The 20,056-nt window shown below is 44.6% G+C and overlaps 1 protein-coding gene across 1 annotated transcript in view; it reads left to right on the top strand.

The window, feature by feature from the left end:
* Window positions 1-639: 639 nt before the first annotated feature.
* The window catches only part of STAB2 (stabilin 2), a 126,364-nt gene continuing 106,947 nt past the window's right edge, over window positions 640-20,056 (top strand). Inside the window, exons 1-5 of the mRNA XM_045826606.1 lie at window positions 640-1,127; window positions 4,470-4,603; window positions 6,574-6,689; window positions 14,872-14,957; window positions 15,797-15,866. Coding sequence (XP_045682562.1) covers window positions 1,050-1,127; window positions 4,470-4,603; window positions 6,574-6,689; window positions 14,872-14,957; window positions 15,797-15,866 — 484 coding nt within the window. The 5' untranslated portion in view covers window positions 640-1,049. The remainder of the gene's footprint in view (window positions 1,128-4,469; window positions 4,604-6,573; window positions 6,690-14,871; window positions 14,958-15,796; window positions 15,867-20,056) is intronic.

The following is a 20,056-nucleotide window of genomic DNA, read 5'->3' as shown; positions in this document are numbered from 1 at the left end:
TTATACGAAGTGTAGTGAGGATTCAACCGGTTAATCCACGGAGAGGCCTAGAATAATGACTAGCACATACTAAGTTTTCAACAAATGTTAGCTATTATTATTAGTTTTTATTATTGTCAAGTGCAAGCCTCTGCTCTAGGTGGCCAGGGGTACAGAGACAATGAAGGCTATGTCCCTGTCCCCAAGGAACTCACAATTGGGCATGGGAGGCAGACACACAGACGTGAACTGTGACAGATGTGACCGGGCTATCATACTATTGTGTGAGTAATGCCAGGAGGGTTTCCAAGATGCTATTAGAGGGACAAGACAGGAAGGCTTCCCAGAGGAGGTGGCATTAGATCCTCAAAGAGGGGGCCCTTGCAAGCTGAGACCTGTTGGCTCAGTCTTTTGTTCCTGAACTGACAAGGAAGATGAGAAAGGACAAGTCGAAAACCCCCTGTTGACATCTGCAAAGAGACATTTCATTGCAGTAATTTGCCAGCCACACCAGGTGAGGCCACCCCTAGGTTTCAAAGTCAAGGGCAGGGGCTTCTGCAACATTCCCTTCAGAGGATTGCACTCATTTTGGGGCACTCCTACAGATGCTGCCAGGCAGCAAGCTTGGATTCGGCCAGAAAGGGCTGCCGTTTTCCGTGGTGTGGTTGTGGAAATGTTGACGGGTCTCTGGGTCCAGGAGCAGGCAGGACCAGAGGCAGGACAGGCAGAGTGGCGGGAGGCAGTGGCTTGTTCTCGAGAGTTTCATGAGGCACACAAATTCCGGATCGTGTTCCTCCCGCAGCCCCTTCAGGATATCCTGTCATTCAGCCAGGGCACATGTGTACAGTCGAGGTGGCCAGTGTCACTGCAACCCCTGGATTTGCCGTCTTTCCTGTATAGAGGCGGGTCCCGCAAATCATCTGGTTCAGTCCAGGGAAAGGAGAGGGAAGGATTTAAAAACGGACACTGAAATGAGAAAGAATTCACTGGGAGTTCACCAGACAAAGTCAAAATAGGGCAATAGTTCTAACAGGTGCTTGGCACGGAGAAGGAGCAACTATTTTCTCGCTATGCTACAAAATTTACTACTTCTGTTTCTTGGATTGGTTGTACAAAATTTCTGCTCTCCACCGGAAATAACACAGCAGGTAAGAGGAGACTTCAGTCTTTTAATTTGTTAATTTTCAGGATGTATTCCAAAGCTTTTTGCTTTCCTGTGTTGTCACGGGTAGAGAGTACTATCTGGGCTTCGTGGAGTAAAGAGAAAGCTTGTGGAGGACAGGATCTAGCGTGATGCGCCGTCTTTCTGAGGGCGTGCTCACCCAGCTGGTTATGTCTGTGCTAAAACTTTATTGTGGGCAATCTCTGATTTTAGTGCTCACATTCCTCGTTCCACGGTGGATTTGGGCATCCAGGGTTTTGTATGTTTGTTTGTTTTAATAGTCTCATCACTTCCCATCGTACCATTCGGAATGGAGGACAACAATGGGGTGGAGAGATGTTCTGAGGAATTCCAGGCTGGGTGCTTTCTGGCTGAGGGATACTGTATTACAGAATGTATTAGGTGTTCCCCCTTCTGCATTCCCAAGTTGTAGTGAAAGTACCCAGGGCACTTGACACCTGCACGCCAGCTTCTCAAGCGAGCGCCCATGAGTTGTCATCATAGAGCAAGTTCAGTGTCAGATCCGCAACAAGGCCAGCCTAAAGAGGGTGTGGGGTGTGGGAGTCAATCCAAGGGATTTATCTAAAATGCACTTCCAACGATACGGTTTCTGCTCTGTGAATGATAAACGTGATTCTGAGTCTGTGCCCAGCAAATTTTTTTTAAGATTTTATTTATTTATTTTTAAAGAGGGAAGGGAGGGAGACAGAGAGAGAGAGAAACATCAATGTGCGGTTGCTGGGGGTTATAGCCTGCAACCCAGGCATGTACCCTGGCTGGGAATTGAACCTGCAACACTTTGGTTCACAGCCCAAGCTCAATCCACTGAGCTATGCCAGCCAGGGCTCCAGCAAATTTTTATCAACCCCAATTTTACTTCAGTTGGCTGTAGTCTAAGAATACTTTTCACGGAAACATTTTTAAAAATGCCGTAACCGTTACTCACTTGAGCTGTGAGGCTAGATAGGGGTGAGTCTGAATGATGGTTTCATTTGTTTAGCAAATATTCCCGAGGATCAGTAATTTCTGCTCCACAGCTTACTAGCTGTTCAACCTTGCGCAAGTTACTCAGTCTCTCTGAGCCTCAGTTTCTCCCCTGACAGTGCTCCACAATCAGCAGTGATTACCATCCTTGCCATCACCATCACTATCAGCATCGTGAGTCCCGGCTTTAGTGCAGAAATCAGGTGTTGACTGATGCTTAAAGATGAGTTTGCTCTTCCAGAAGGGATCGTATGAGAAGCGCAATGGGCCGTTCCATGTGAAAAGATCAGTTTGATGGTCAAGGGATTTTTGAAAAGAGAATATTAACTCTGGCCTACTAAGAAAGAAAAGGCAAAGTAATGCCACCCCATATACTTACCCACACGGGAAACCCTAATGTAAAGAACATTCTGCTTTAAAAAATATAGAAATTTAAGCCCTGGCTGGCGTAGCTCAGTGGATTGAGTGCAGGCTGTGAACCAAAGTGTCTCAGGTTCGATTCCCAGCCAGGGTACATGCCTGGGTTGCAGGCTATAACCCCCAGCAACCGCACATTGATGTTTCTCTCTCTCTCTATCTCCCTCCCTTCCCTCTCTAAAAATAAATAAAATCTTTTTAAAAAAATATAGAAGTTCGTGACCATGAAAGGAGTTTAACTAAAACTATATCTAAGGGTGGTTTTGTTATTATTCCATAAAGACCGTTCCTATGCTATTTTGGTTCATAGTGACGATTACATGAAAGCCCCCAGAAAAAAAAACAGAGGTTTTGTTTTTCTGTCCACCACTGTAGAGCGTGCAGGGAAGAGAAATGGCCGACCCGGGAGCCAGAAGACCTGTAACGCACAGCGTGGCCTTGGGCGGGTCGCTGAGCCTCCCTTGCCTCAGTGTGTTCCCCTCTGAAATGAGGATGATGCTCCCGGCCCTGCTGATATTTAGGGCCGTCAAACCAAATACGATATGTTGCCTTTGGAAGTATGCCTAACCACGGGCTGCTCTATGAATGTGAGGTTTCTTTTTGTGCAGCCTTCACGGGTTTCAATAAACATAGAAGTATTTATGATGTTCCCATGACCCCTAACACAGTGCTGGGCCCATGGGATGACAAAAAAAAAAAAAAAAAACATAAATGTGGTAGTGTTTAAGTGAAGAGCAATGACAACAAATGTGCTCTGTTGACCAACCTCTGAGCAAAGGAAAAGGAATGAGTGTGGTTTTGTGTATGCGGTGGTGTTAAACAGGGCCTTGAAAGATTACAGGTTTGAGTAGCCAAGGGGAGAGGGAAGAACATACTTATCAGGAGAAGCAACAGAGCAAAACACAGAGATGGGATAGAGAAGGGGTACAGGAAGGAGCACTTACTGCCTGTGATATTCCAGCACTGGGCCAGGCAATGTGCTCATGTTACACCATTCAAATGTCTCAGTGTCCTGGGGAGCGGTTATCAATACATTCCCCTTACAGAGAGTGGTGAAGACTAAGGAATTCGCTCCAGACTGAGCAATGAACAAGACACCGAGCTTGATTCCCAGCTTAAGTCTTTTGACTCACAAGTTCAGTCTCTTGTCATTGTACAGAGCTGCTTCTGTTTCAGTTGGATGGGGAAATGAAGGAAACCTAAAAGGTGAGGAAATTCATTTGGGAGGATCAGCACCAGCAGCTTGGATACTAAGGGATCCCGAGACAGGGCCCGAGGATGGCTGCATCGTTCATTGTAACAGTTCTCTGCAATATTTGCCAACGGTTGCTAATATTTTCTAGGGTGCCTGTCTGATTTCCTACAATTCTTTTGTCCCATCAACAAATAACTACTGTGCATTCCTATGCACCAGGCACTATTCTAGATGTTTCAGACAAAGCAGCAGAAAATAAAATAGGAAAAGACTGCTGCTCTCACGGAACCCAGGTTCTAGCTCGTCTGTAATCAAAAGAATACAAACATCTTTGGAGCAGAAACCGTATGCTCCATGGCATTTAACACCCAAACCAGCCTATGGTCCATCTATGACCAATCGACCTTGAATGACCTGCCTTAACCATTTCATTTGAAAAGAGTGCTCTACAATATATTTCTCCATTTAGAAGTGGTATGTAATGAGGTTACCTTACCTTGCTGGACTCTAGGCTTCCGATCGGGGTGGTTACAAGCAGCCTATAGCACAGCCATGGCAGACATGGCTTGTAGATTCCAGCACTCTTTCCAAATAAGATTGAAGGCAGCCTGCCAGTCATGACTAATCGACCTCATTGTCATCCTTGTCTGCCATTGATATAAAGTTGATGGAGAAGATTGGCCAAGCAAGGCTCTGCTAGTGGAACTTGATTTTTCTTTTATGTTTTCACAGACAAACAGATGCGATAAGAAGTCTCAGCTCATCATTAGGACTGAGTGCCAATCTTGCTTACTCAACTCAAAAATAAACTGCCCTGAAGGTTACACCAAGGTTATCAGTGACTCCATAGGGGCTCGAGACTGCAGGTACTCATTATGAGAAAATAGAGGTGCTCGAGTTTTGAAACTCGAGGGATTGTGAATCCAAATAGAATTGTCTCAAAAACTGCAAAGCATTTCCATGATTTTCTCTTTCTCTAAGACTGCATTGAGCCCAATCTTAGGTAATTCACAACTATGACCTTGAGTCTAAAAAAAGTATTATTACTGATTCACATTTTAATACAAAATGAACTGTATTACATGATACAGAAACATTCTTCCTTCATTTTGCCCTCCTTTAGTTTGAAAATCTGGGTTCTGTGTTACTGGAAAAGGGCTCTAGGCAGAACATGTCAGAAAGCCTGGTTGGGTCCCACAGTCATCCTACTAACTAGCTAGGACCCTGGTACTAATTAGAACCCAAAGAAGGGAGACAACTGAATTATAGCTGTGTCGCATTTTATGTGAGTACTGCATTCCTGAAATCCTCCTAAGATTCAAATCCCTCGGGATTCAAGGCTAATTCTGGCAAAGAATGACAAGCCATTCCACTCACCAGCTAATGGATGCAGCCATGTAGTTCAAGTGCAAACACAATATCTTTTATTTACTCAGTCTACTAATTCAAAAATTAGGCATCCCTCAGTGAGTTTCATTTTTAAGTCAGGGATGAAGAATAAGTATGATTTCTTTGCACAAAATGAAACCTTGACACTGCCATATCCCACGATTCTAAATTCATGTTTGCTTAATGAGGCTGCCCCATATTCTAAACCCAGGTCATCATTTTTAATAGAGGTTTCCCAACACTAATTGGCCTGGAATTAGCAAGCACATGTGGCAGTTGACCACTCAGTTACCAAAGTGGGTGCACATTTGCAACTAGTTTCTTTTAGAAAGCACATCCGAAAGACTTAGGGTTCAAGTTAAAAGTGCATAGTGGCTTTAGTGAGAACTTTTTGGTACTGGTTACTTTTTTTCATGGCCAAGGTTGGCACTTGGTTATGTCCCAGCCCACTCTACCCACATGTGCACATACACAGAGTAAGATTAGTAGATTAGTGCACTCCTGTTCTCTGTTTTAGTATTGAAGATTTTGATTTATCATTAATTTATACTGAAACAAACCCAAGACTGGTTCTTGAGGAGATGTTTAGTTCTGCCTTTGAACCTCCCTTTTGCAATCTTTATAAAGAGGTGCCCCTGCTAGCATTCTCAACCTTTCAAAGAAATTGTCAATTGTTTCTTCAACCTGACTGCCCATAAAGCCGGTAGCTCTGTGATTAATCAGCTACATAACAGGCACTGGTTTAGGAGTACAACCTTGAACTCACCAGAACACTATTAGTAATGGCCCAGTTGAAAGAAACAATATTCGTGGAAGATAATCTCTAGAAACACTGGAGTCAAATCCCTCAATAAGCCATCCATGCAGAGATCCCTGTACATAGACAGTAATGCTTAGCCTCCATAGAATGGCTGTTCCAGAACTGTACCTCAGATGGTACAAAAACTGTTCTAAGGAACTCATCATTGGATTTCCCTCAAGAAAAATGTGGCGGACGCTGCTCACTACATTACACCACCTCTCACAGAAATTTCTACATCTACGGTATCCTGAGCTGTTGGTTTGATTTAAATTCACAGATCCTGTGCACCACACAACTCATGACTTTTCTCTTCTTGCATGGGCTGCTAGGACACTCAGTCACAAGTGTGAAGTCCACTTGTAGTCTGTGCCTAGACCCTAACATCATTTATTTCATCTCCTAACTTTACTCCTGACATTATTTTAGCTATTTCACCCCTATTTTCTTTGTGCCCTGGTTTTTTTCATCTATTTTTTACAATTAAAGATAAATCACAATGGTTTTTTCTAACTTTTATGTTCCATGTATATACACATTTTTAAATATAGGCAAGTGTAAAGACCTAAAAAAAATGTAGGGCGATTCCACTGCCCAGAGTTAATGCATTGCTCTGATCATGGGTCCTATCTCGCTTTACCCTTCAAGGTACTCCATTGAGCTGAGGTCATACTCTCTGTCTATCCCTGGGTGCCGCCACATCTGCAGGAAGGACTACCTCCAGCCTCGGTGCTGCCCGGGCCACTGGGGCCCAGACTGCATGGGTAAGTGACAAATGCTTTTTCGTGGATTCGGAGACTTCCTGCTCAATGTCCTATCTGACGGCAAACTGAGAGGAAGGAAACTTGATAAAAGAAAAATGTCAGCATCTAGAAAGTCACAGTTCTGTCTGTATATAGACAATCTTTCCTGCCCTCTCAGCTTTTCTAAAGAAATCTGCTTTCCTCCCGTTAGAGATTTGTCTTCAAGAGGATTCCTCTACAATTCAGCAAGAGAGACAATGGGAAGGTTATCCATTTTTTACAACAAAAAATAACTGATTATAGAGAAGAAGTAAGAATGTGGGATTTTAATGACCCCAGACACAATTTTCTGTAAGAAGTTTTGTGACAGAATCTCAAAGGCTGTAGTTATTGTCTGGCAACCAAAATAATCATTCAACCTTCTGAAAATTTAAGCTTTAGGATGGAATGAATAACTCTATAATGACCAGTTTCCACTATAAGAAAAACTAGCCAAATCTGAGTCAATAGTATAGTTAGACTCCTATGGACAAGCACAGCATTTGCAAGCTGAAATTGAACTTCTATCCTGATTATAGATGCTTACACTCAAGTAGTGACCGCATCCTGGCTGTGACATGCAAATTGTGTGAGATCCCTCTTTTTTTCTCGGATAGTAAAAAATCAGGGATTTTAATTCATGAACTTACTCTTTATTACATGTCATATTCTAAAATGTAATGAAAATATCTCAAGTATGCACATAAGGGAAGAGATTAGTTCTCTTTAGCTTTGTTTTTTTTCTGATTAAAATAATATAAGCAAATTGTACACAGCTTTTAAAGAAAAGTACAAAGAAAGAAAAATAGCAAACTTGTATTTTGTCACACATAGGACACCCTAAATATTTTGGTTTATTTTCCTGATCTTTTATTCCATATATGGCCTCTAAATCCTTGAGCCTACAGTGTTTGCATAATGTTGTCACAGGTTTCTTTGTGTAACTGATGATGAAATGAGTCATCTTCCATTCACTCAACGTTGCTGACATTAGTTACTAGAGAGGTCCTTGGCCTGTATCATCTGATTTAATTTTTGAAACACATCTTTGAGTTAGACATTTCTATCTCCATTTTGTATATGAGGAATCAGATATTTGAAGATTGTTTCTTGCCAGTTTCCTTTGAGCTTTTAAGTGATCATGCAAATTCAAGTTCAGGGCTGCTGGCACCACACTTGCCACAGCGGAGGAGGGGTTAGTATCCTCCAAGAGGTTTTTTTATAAATTTCTCTTTTGATTGGTACTCCCTTCAGACCCCCAGCCAATGCCTGGATTATGCTCCTTACCTGGACCTGCAAAGGTCAAGGTTTGGGGTTTAGGATATCCTGGCCGTTCTCTTGGTTTACTGCTTTGTTCTGCATCATCCCAGCATATTGACACAGTGTGTTTCTACAAGCTTATTAGGTCAAAACTGAGTGATTAACCCAGACTTCCAGATTTTGAGAACTTTTTTAGTATCAATGTGGTCATATCACATTCCATTTTTATAGACACCCTGATATAATAGAAAGATCTCTTAGATTTACTTTTCTCTTTCTAACCCACAAAAAGCAATCTGATGCTAAGTTATTGATCAGACACACCATAGGGAAGAAAGGCTTTGTCCAAGATATAAAAGTCAGCATGTTCAACAGAATGAATGACAGGCAGACCATGAGAGAAAAAGGAGAGAGACCAGGAGAGAAAAAGAATTCTGAGTCTACTACCACGTTTTAGATTTTAACCTAATTCCATCATTACTGCTTTGGACAAGTTATTTCCTGCTCATGCCTCAGTCTCCTTAGCTGTCAATGGTGGTAAAAAGTCTTACTTTACAAAAGTATAATAGAGACTCTAAAACATTGATGTAAGTAAAAATACTAGGGAACATGTATGCCACTAAGAAGATACTTTATAAAAATGTTATGAATCAATGAATGCATGAATCACAGTCAAAAGAGAGCTCTAATAATGAAAGGCAAACAAAATGACACCCTTCCTCCAAGACCTTTAATTTATTTATTTTTAAATATATATTATTGATTATGTTATTACAGTTGTCCCATTTTCCCCCCTTTATTCCCCTCCACCCTGCACACCCCCTTCCACCCACACCCGCCCCCGCTTAGTTCATGTCCATGGGTCGTACATATAAGTTCTTTGGCTTCTCCATTTCCTATACTATTCTTAACCTCCCCCTGCCTATTTTCTGCCTACAGCAGTGGGTAACTCAGAAAACATGAGCAGGCACGCAGGATTCAAAGTCTTTCATGCCATCACTCTGAGCTAGGGACCAATGTGACACCTAAGATCTCACACCTAACATCGAAGGAGTCTTAGAGGATTCCTTAAAGATTCAGTCATTTTCTTCTGATAGGTCTCAAAGCCATTGCAGCCAAACACATGAAAACCGAGGCTTGGACATTCTTTCTGCTGTCCTCTTGTTGGTGCAAAAGTGTACTCCCCTTTATCTTTGTCTTCCAAACATACTAAATGTCTCAAAAGGCTTCCTTCCTTTGGTTCAGGAAAGAGATAAGTCTTCTACTGGGCTGCGTGTTTCAATTCTCCCTCACATTTTATGGTGATGACAAGAGAGATCTTGCCTATCACATGACATTTCCCCCGGGATAAGGCCATTCAGAACTGCTGACACGTGTCCATCCTTCTTTCGGAGAAAGCACAAGCTCTGGAACGGCCTTCTTTCCAAGGCAAGAGCAGCACCCACTTCTTCTTTAATGTACCGTGATATACATTCATACTCTGCACCTCGGGGTTACTTTTTAAATGATCTTAATAGCACCTTAGTCAAATTAGAAAATAACTCTATGATCCATTCTGAAAACATGGAAAACATAGTGAAAAAAAATGGCTCATCATCTTCTAAAACTACAGCCTAGGGAATACAGCCAATAATATTGTAATAACAATGTATGGGGTCAGGTGGATACTAGACTTATGGGGGTGATCACTTCCTAAGTTATGTAAATGTCTAATGACTGGGGTGTACACCTGAAACTAGTATTGCATATCAACTGTAATTGTTGAAAAATAAAAAGTATTAAAATATTGATTTTTCAGAAGTAAGATGTGTCTTCTAAAGAAAATTACGTAGCACTAATAAGTAAAATAAAGAAAATAAACATCAATAAGCTTCCAAAGACATCTACTGCTAAACTATTGATGAATTGGCGGGGTGATATATAGTTGTGGCTTGAAGGCCACAACTGGCCTTCAGTGGCTTAAATTCAAATTTCTATGAAATTTGAATTTAATACCTGCTCCACAATTTATGAGCTCCACTACTCTTGATCAATTTACTTTACCAAACTAGGGCTCGCTTTTACCATCTGCATGATGGAAATGCTAATTAGCATGTTTTTTGGTGAAGACAAAAAAGGAAACATAGCTATTACTATTAACTTGTTATTATTACTATTGTTATTACCTTTTGCTATTATTTGTTTGAGGTGTAACAATTTGGAGACCTACACACTGCCTTTATTTAAAATACCATACTTTTAATATACTCTTAGGCAATTTGTCCTTTTCATTCAACTGTGTATTTTGAAAATTTTCTATGCCAATAGAAGTGGTTTAGTGACACTTTTGGGGGTGACTCTGTAGCAAATGCTTCATGGCCTACATGTTCTAACACTTAGTTAGCAAATGCCTTATTTTGAGCATTTAAGTTATTTCCAATATTCCGTTTGTTAAATGAAACTCCAATAAACATCTTCATAGCCAAAAAGAAAAAAGAAGGAACAAGAAGGCATGAATTCTCACTTGAAGAAAAAAAATCATCCTGACATAACAAAGGTGTTTCTACCCATTTTAAATGTGCTCACCCCTCATTAAAACTTGTACTGCTTTATCAGCTGTGCATTTGGAAGTGCATTTTCTCATTAGCACAAAAGCATACTTTTAACCCTGAAAATTCATACATTTAAACAACCAAGTTCTATTTAAGATGAAACAGATTTTCTATTTGCACATGCCGCTCTTTTCCTTCCACCATTAACGTTAATGGATGTGTGCTACAACCCACAGTAATGGGAAAGGAATGTGGAAAAACAATCTGACTGTTTCAAAAGGAAATGACCTTGATTCTACTTTTTGAGGTTTATGCCATCGAACTATGCACACTTGTTTTTTGGGTCGTGTCATTGGCGTTTTCAGACCACTTTTTCTTCCCTGTTGTATGTTCCTGGCCATTCACTGCACAGGTTGCAAATAACAGACAATAGAGATCTGAAACCATTCTTTTCGGCAGGTCCTTTTCGGCTCTGAGTAACAAATAATGCTGAGCTTACATAAGGAAGCTAATTTCACATCAGTTTCCCGGACAGACAGTTTCAGCCATGGATTTAAATGGAATGGCAGGACACATTCTCTGCGTAGCTGGGAGCCAAGCTTTTAAACAGAAGTGGTGACACAGAGTAGGCACCTCCAGGGATCCTTGAGAGATAAAGTTACAGGAAGGTCTTTGGCCTCTTGCTGGCCAGGAAGTTTATTATCTTCCTTTAAAGAAACAGGCAGCTGACGATTTGCTGACTGTTTATAATGTGTTAGCCCCCTGCATGAGGAGAGTCATAAGCAAGAGACCACCAGAAGAGCAGTGACCAAAGGGAAATGTGATAACAACCTAAAATAGCCCTTGTCAGCTCCTTGGGCCTCACAATGTCTCAGAAACATGTCCTTAGAGCAAAGTCTGCAATTTCTCTTTCAAGTGCGGTTGCTGAGATGTCCCTTGTACCATCTTTTTTCTTAATGGGAGCCCGAGATGATAGCAAATGATTTGAGAAGCAGGAAAGAAACACACTTTTGCATAAAAACCTTTATCTCCTTCCTGTCTGGGACTATCTCCATTAATTGTCCCCCATACCCAGTGGTTCCCAGTGGTTTACTGGCATTAATGTCCAGTAAAGTTACTATCAAGCCTGTGAAAATGCATATTCCAGGGCTTCACACCCAGAAATCCCCATTTGATAGGTGTGAAATGCTGAACCCAGCCTAAAATTGTAATAAGTTATTATTGACCAATAGGGTGAATATGGGCTGGAATTCAGCCCCTCCTTGACTCACCAAGCCATACACTTTGGTGTGGCCTAGTCCACCCTAGGGAATGACCATCTTGTGATTTTAGTTTCATCTCCTTGCCAAGCTTAGTGTCTCTGGGGATATTCGGGAAAGGGCAGTAGGGTGGGGGAGCTCTTTCTAATTTGCACAAAGGCTGTCTATGTCCTGGTGGGTTAGCCAAGGTCCTGAGAAAAGCAGATTCCAAGACACGGCTAGAGCTACAAGAGGTTAATGAAAAGAAGTGCCTGTGAGGGCAGGTGAGAAGGAAGCCAGGAGACGCAGGGGAGCCAGCAGACAGGTGTGAGTAAGGGAGGGGGCCAAGGAAGGTTGAATGGAAGAGTCTCAGACTACGTGTAATTCTAAAAAAAAAAATTATAATCAGTGAAGCTGATGGGGTTTCCTCCAGCCGAGGTCACCCGTCAGAGGAGCCCCCCATGGTGCAGGAAGAGTCCTGCCTTGGTATCCCTGCCATGCTCAGTCACTGCTGGAGGCAGCCGTGGGAACTGTGGTCTGCTGAGCAGAATGGTGTACTTCAGGAAAATTAGGCTCCCACCACAGAGATCCAAGGAGTGCTTTTCTGTGGCTACTATTCCTGCAGAGGAAGGCCTTCGGAATCTGCCCTTGGGCAGTCCCCACTCCCAGGTGATTAGACACAGATGGTTCAGTGAATACCCTTAGGGGAACGCCTGCCTATAGTTTTTAAGAAGAAAGGCTTGCTAACAGTCCCCTAAAGAAAAAGGACACAGTGTCACAATCTTGGGAGCTGAGATGGGGGAACGTCCCCAATTCCTCAGTGACCAGCCTAGAATATGGTTATATTCTCAATAGATGACCTTGACCTATTTTCTTCTCTATATATTAGCACAAAGCACGGGCCGAGTGTAAGGGACACCCACATGATGGCCTCAGAGGAGGCATCCGGGAGAGCCTCTGTGTGGATGGGAAGGGCACAGGCAAGATGTGGAGGGAAGGGCGTGTCTGGGGCAGCCTGCTGGGGTGCACAGAAAGGATGCGAGACAGGCTGCAGCACACAGAGGAGACTGGCATTGCCTGCAGAAGTAAAAATGTGTGGGAGGGCATTTCTGCAAGGTGGCGCTGATCTCTGAGTGCCAGAGTGGAGGAGGCTCTGCGTCCCTCTGAGCCAGTCCAGAAGGGGGGCTGGGGGTCTCTCAGAGAGCCCCTTGCCTGCCTAGCCCCAGGGAGAAGCACCAGGGCCAAGAGAAGTAACGGTGGCAAAAATGTCACCTCTCTATCTCTCTGCCCCTGCCCAGAGTTGGGCCTGGTTTCCAAAGCACCATCTCAGCCCAAGCAGAGCCTAAGAGCAAAGGAAATGGGATGAGAGCCATTTGGTGGTCACTTAATTCATGGAAACGCTCCTGGCACCCTGTGTCCTCCATGGGGAGCTCAGGTGCTTCCGTTGGTTTTCCTTCCCTCTTCATCCTATCCTCCTCCTTTATCTTTCTAAGATAAAGACCACAGTCTTTAACTAGGCCATTCCTTAATGACCCTGCTATTGCCTGCTGTTGAGACCAGCTCCAGGTCAGCCGGAACATTCTGGTTTAGGTTGATTTTGGTAAATGCTGGTACCTCCAGGAGATGGAATACTGAGAGTCCTTGGTCTCTACCCCGTAACAACCCCCATCCTAGTTTTTTTAAAGATTTTATTTATTTATTTTTCGAGAGGGAAGGAAGGGAGAAAGAGAGAGAGAGAGAAGCATCAATGTGCGGTTGCTGGGGGTCATGGCCTGCAACCCAGGCATGTACCCTGACTGGGAATCGAACCTGCGACACTTTGGTTTGCAGCCCACGCTCAATCCACTGAGCTATGCCAGCCAGGGCTTGTTTTTAAACCAGTATTTATTTGATGGTCTGCAAATCGCTGACTCTCTCCCCACTGGACTGGAAATAGAGACCAGGATCATGGAAATAGAGACCAGGTCTGTGTGCTCACCTTGTGTATCCAGGACCCTATTTGGCCCTGATTCAAACAGGTGATGGATAATTTATTTTCTGAGTGCTATTGCCTGTTATACTCTCAGTCTCAAAGAACAGAAGATGGAGAGTATCCACTCTAACAACTCCCTTTTATTGAGCATCTGCTATTTCCAGTCCCTGCCACAGCCTGCCAGGACGAGCAACACTAGAACCAAATCTCAGAAACAGGCACTGACCTCCCCAAAGGAATGCAGCCAGCAACGAGTTGGCCTGGGGGCTCGAACCCAGAACATTCTGCTTGCAAAGTCGCTATTCTCTCAGGACACCCCTGCATTTTATGTAACCACTGCCCTAACCGGGGAGAACAGCCTGAACCAAAGCGTTGGTTTTCCAAGCATGTCTTCTCCCTCACTCACCTCATACTCATCCTTGTAATCTGTGCTGTGGCTCAGGGGCTCAGTAGCTCCTGGCTGGTAGATAGCATGGTGATGAACAGTGTGGAAGACTTGGAGCACCTGCCTGGGTTTGAAACCCAGCCCTGCCACTGTTGTGGAAGGAAAGACCACAGACTCAAAAGTGCATGACTTTGACCCTGCAGGTTACAAATGCTCTGCACACAGGAAAGAAACGGAGGCCCAGAGAGAACCCAGTCTGCAGGTGCCGGCTCGATTCTCTCACCTGCCTGGACCTGAGAGTTACACGTAGTCTTCTAAAGAACTAGCGTAGTAAAAATATCTTTTTTCATTAAAGAGCCAGCCTAGTCACTCAAGTGAGCCACCGAAGTATGTTGGGCAGAAAGGCTTCCCTCTGTGGTCTGTTTTTTAGAGGTCTCTTTTCCAAGAACTGTTTTGTTTTTTGGGTTTTTTTTTTTTTTTTCAGTTTCTTTGGTTGATGACTTCTCAGAAGATATATGGGCTAGAAAGCTGGTGGCATGGGAGAGATTCGAACAGAGATCTTTGTTGATGGCGTAGATGTGGAAAGTGGGCAGGGAGGTGGACTCTTGAAGTAGAGGGGGGACCACTGGCCAGCTAGGAGACTTTGGGCAAGCCGCCGTACTACTCTGGGCCTCAGCTTCTCATCTAGAATGTGGCACACAGGAGGTGCTGAAGGCACCCTTGCAGAATGTCTGTGTGCCGTCACGAATGAATGAATCTGAGCCCTTTGGTCCCCTAGAGTGCCCGGGAGGTGCGCGGTCGCCCTGCAGCGGCAGGGGCAGCTGTGACGAAGGCATGGAAGGAAACGGAAGCTGCTCATGCCAAGTAAGTTCATGAATGCGTCTTTCTCCCTAACTCTGCTCCCTCTCCCTACTTTTGTCCCTCCCTAAAACACACACACACAGTAGATGGAGTTTCTAGGAAGTGATACTAGTAGACGAAAGAAAAAGTAGGCAATCTGCAACAAAATGATGTCTCAGTCTGGGGGCTTTGGAGTTAGTTAACTGCTGAGACTTCAGTGTATCCTTCTGTAAAATGGGTTTGATAATAACCCCATGTGCTTACATTTGTTGAAAAGTGAAATGAGGTCACATGTGTGAAAATACTTTGTGACACTGTGCAGGGTTATAGAATCTCTTGCTGTTGCTGATGATAATCCCCGCTGTTAGCCGACCACTCTCAGCGCTGTCCACAGCTCCCCTTGGCAAGCACCGGGCCTGCCAATTGCTTTGTTATCCCACGAAAGTGACTTTTTGCAAGTTTCAAGCCTTTGGTGAAACTACAAAGAAATCCTTCTGAAAATGAGCTCAACTGTCTTTAGAAATGCAACACTGAGTTTTCATTTCAACCTTGGGTGAAAGTCTGTTGTGGCTGTTATCACTTGCTCTGTATTTATATCTTTGGATCGACAAAGCAGCTCTCTTATGAAGAGCTCTGAACTCACAGTAAAAATACAGTGCAGGGATTAAGGTACACATCATAACAGAAAAACAGCAAAGAATACAGGAAATAATATAAAGAAGGAGCTTCAGGATAGGCACAGAGGAAAGGTATATTTGAGAAACAAACCCTGACCAGGCCACCAGGGAGAAAGAAATCCATGGGCCTCCTGGGTGACATCGGTCACTTGGGGTCTAATGGCACCTACCTGGGGTGTTTTGCAGGAAGCGTTTGGCGGAACAGCCTGTGAAATCTGTGCGGATGACAACTTATTTGGACCCAACTGTACAGGAGGTATGTCTGATGTTTGTGTGATCCGGGGCACTTGGAAAGACTGAAAGTCAAACGTGGCTTACATGGCTGAAGACCCCAGAAAGACTGTATGTGGGGACACGGGGTGGGGGGCGGTAAACACCAAACAGTTATGCATAACCACATCTACAAAGGGTTGTCAACAAATCTGATAAACTGCAGTTCTTAGAAAAAGAGACAGTGCTTTGTGTGGCTTTCAGCACGTGCAGGCCGCTGCTCACCAGCGATGCTTCTGGCAAACTCCAGGGTGGGCAGGTCCACCTCTCCAGACTCCAGGATCCAACATCCCCCGTCCTTTGCCTGTGCAGCTTCTCCCTGAGGGCTTTCCAGATCCTGGGCTCAGCAGTGATCTCCTCCCCAGGGGTCTTCCCTTCCACCACATGTCGCGCCACATTCTACTCAGTCCCTTCCTTCGGGGAGTTCACAAATAAATACCCGAGATGATCAGAGATTGTGGGCTCCATGCTGCAGGTTAAACCAGCAAACAAACACGGCTAACACTGGTTTGTCTATTCTTTTATATTTCATTCCCACTTCCCCCTAGAAGGAGACCCTGAAACAAAATTCTAGTACAAGTAGCGTGTTTGGGAGGTGACCCAGACACACTGAGAAAGGAAATGAGGGTACGCTGTCAAGCCGGAGACCAGTGTGAGGACCAGAGCCTGATGCCCTGGGGAACTCTGCAGTCCATGTCAAGCATACCTCAGAGTTCTCTCAGCAGAGGGGATGGGGAATCACAGTGTGGCAAGCAGAATAAAGGACCCCTCCTTGCCCCGCAAAAAAATGTATGTCCACCACCTCATCCCTAGGACCTGAGAATATGTTACCTTACCTGGCAAGGGAAATTAAGGTTGCTCTTCAGCTGACCTTGAGATAGAGTACCCTGGATTGTCCAGGTGGGTCCAGTGTAATCACAAGGGTTCTTGGACCTGGAGGAGGGAAGCAGAGGAAGAAGATGCAATGTTGCAGTGGTGAGACGTGAGGAAGACCCCCACCCCCACTGGCTTTGAAGAGGAGAGGGGCCAGGCACCAAGCAATAAGGGCAGCCTCTCTCTAGAAACCAGAAAAGGCAAGCAAACCTTTTTTTTCCCTCCAGAGAGGAACATGACCCTGCCGTCTTGATTTTAGGATAGGAATTGTGGATTTCTGACCTCCAGAAATGTAAGACAATAAATCTGTGTTGCTCGAAGACATCAGGTTTGGGGTACTTTGTTACGACAGCAGTAGGAAACTAACACACGCAGTCGTGGACGGGGGAGTTGCCCTTTCCCTGGCACTTCCAGTCCCCAGCGCACATCCAGGTGGTGCAGCCTTCCTGGGAAGCGTTCCCAGGTTACTGGGAGTCAGCTGGCATGCACAGAACTGGCAAGGCCTGGAGACCATGGGCATGGTAGGGACAGCGTCAGCCAGAATCACAGTCCTCCGAGAAGGACATATCCGGTGGCCTTTCTTGAACACTAGCTCGGCTTTGGATTTTATGGAAAAATCAAATTCAATAGATGCTGCATTGATTCAAATTTTCTTGAAGAAACCCTGCACGTACACATAGACACCCCACCCTCATAAGCGTGCCCACTCGGTGATATGTTTTATCTGCAATAGCAGAGGTGTTGTCTCATTCTAATAACCCTGGGGTTCTTTGAAGGCAGACACTGTTATACTTCTTTTTTTTGTTTAGATTTTATTTATTTATTTTTAGAGAGGGAAGGGAGAGAGAAGGAGAGACAGAGAAAGAGAAACATCAATGTGCAGTTGCTGGGGGCCATGGCCTGCAACCTAGGCATGTGCCCTGACTGGGAATTGAACCTGTGATGCTTTGGTTCGCAGCCCATGCTCAATCCACTGAGCTATGCCAGCCAGGGCTACTGTTATACTTCTTTATCTCCAGTACCTCCCACAGTGCTACCTGTCGGTGCAGTAGATGCTCATCCCACCTCTGTTGGCTAGATGAGTGAGGGAGTGAATGAAAGAATGAATGATCTAATTTGCTCCAGCCATGTTGACCTGACTCAAAACCATGGTTTTGCCAGGCAGCCTATGGAGCTCTAGCTTTAGATTCAGGGCAGGTTCCAGCCCCAAGGCTGCTAATTGTGGGAACCGTAAGTTTACAAGCATGTTCTATGTCTGTGTTTTCATTGACAAAAACAGAAATAATATGGTCTTCTTTAGGATTGTTGAGGGGATTTAATGAGATAATCAGTGCACGGTAAATTTTAGCAATTACTAAGATTACCTGTTATCCCCTAGTGGCCCTGTCCAGCACTCCGTAAATGATTATTATTTTGTAAAAATGTTAGCAAAAGCAAATTTAAAACAGATATTGGTAGTCTGTATAGTTTTAAGATTATACATTATATTAAAGGACATTAAAATATTAAGTGTTTAGAAATTATGTGTTTCCTAAATTGGCCCTTCCCTACCATAATACTAGAATTTAAATCCCATATTTTAAATAAACATTGAAATTGGAAGGGAGAAAGACAGCATCTAGCATTGCTTACTTCCCAGGAAAGCCAAGTCCTGGCTTTCGGATGAAAATTTAGAAAGAAGGTGAGTCCGTGTTGCCTCCAAGAAGCTGGTGAGGGCTGCCAATGAGCACAGAAGTACACAGAGATTCCAAACATTTCTACATGAAGTGGCATTTATTCACACTTATTTGTGCCATGGAGAAAGGACAAGCGAAAGGCAGAAAGATGGTACAGAAACCTAAATTGCTAAGAAAACTGGAAACCTAAACTGAGAGCGAGGAGAAAAAATTCCGAACCCTAGCTCCCAGGAGCACCCCATGTGGTGATGGGCACGTTGCGTGTCTGGGCCGCCCCACCGTGCTCCAGGTCACCTGTGGCCACGGAGGGCCCGAAATGCGGCTGGTGCCTCTGAGGAACTGAATTTTAAATTTTAGTTCAACATACTTCATTTAAGTTTAAATAGCCACACATGGCTCGTGGCTACCCTATGGGATTGCTCAGCGCTAGAACAGGCTTTGACATCAGACGGGCCTGAGTTTGAAATGAGCTGCTGTGTGCCCCGGGGCAAGCTATTCAACCTCTCTCAGGCGCCCTCAGCTACAAGGTGAGAACAGTAACCCCTGCCTCATGGGGCTGACACAGTAGCAAAGCTCTTAGCACCCGAGCACAAGCACTCAGCCAACAAAAGCGAGTATTAAGTGAGGACAAAAGCAATCCAACAGTAAAGTGAACATTTATTTATTCACCTATGAAGGAATGGTTGGATGGATGGATGGATGGCTCAGTGACGGCTGGTCATTGCCTATTGGCAGGCACTGGGGAACTTGCAAACCTTTTCAGCTGGGCATCCACTGGGTGCCAGTGTTGTTGCTCCCGGCGGGGAGTTGGTCCCTCAGAGGTGGCCATTCCGCCTGTAAGTAGGACAGCTCTATTAGCTGCAGTTTATTTTTAACGCCGGCTTGAACCTGCTGCTGGAGCGTTCTCCTGCCCGACCGGTGATTAATTTAGACATGAGTTAGAGCTGCATCTGCCAAGGGATGATTTCATCTCTGCTGCCAAGGCCTGAGCTCACTCAGTGCCTCACTCCTGGCTGGGGCCGAATGCAAAGCCCATTCCTCTGACATGACCCCCAGATCAGTCCCACAAGCATGTCTTGTTACTAACGGTAGCTGGCATTTGCTGAGCACCTGCTCTGTGCCAGGTAGTGTGGGAAGATCCTCACAGCAACTCTTCAAGCTGGGTTTCTCATTTTATAGATGAAGACGCAGAGGGGTTTCTCAAGGTCACGCAGATTTTATAGGGACAGAGGCAGAGTTTGACCCCAAGTGTCTGACACCTGGACCTGGGTGCCCAAGCATTGCGCCACTCTGCTCGGGTGAGCACGCACCATCTGACCCCTGACAGGTGATGGGGATCCAAACAGGGGAGAGATTAGGTGCCCAGCCTCAAGGAGCTGGAAACACAGGTGACAGTGCTGTCCCAGGGTGCACAGTGCCGTGGATGCCACAAAAACATGGGAGAGGGAGCAGCTCACTCTGCCAAGTGTCCCGGTACAGGGGCTTTTGTGCACTGTCCCTCTGACCCAGATGGCCACGGCTTTGACCACTCCGAAGTCACACACCTCAAGTTCCAAGCGTCTCTAGAGATTGGCAACAAATACCAAGGGCTCTTTAAATGATATCTGGGCTTCCTTCTGCTGCTCAT

This window comes from Phyllostomus hastatus, unplaced genomic scaffold, assembly GCF_019186645.2.
Source record: "Phyllostomus hastatus isolate PE091 unplaced genomic scaffold, TTU_PhHast_1.1 phas_scaffold_755, whole genome shotgun sequence".
NCBI classification, from domain to species: Eukaryota; Metazoa; Chordata; class Mammalia; order Chiroptera; family Phyllostomidae; genus Phyllostomus; species Phyllostomus hastatus.
The sequence above is the reverse complement of the archived record's forward strand: the minus strand, read 5'-3'. Positions and strand labels throughout refer to the sequence as shown.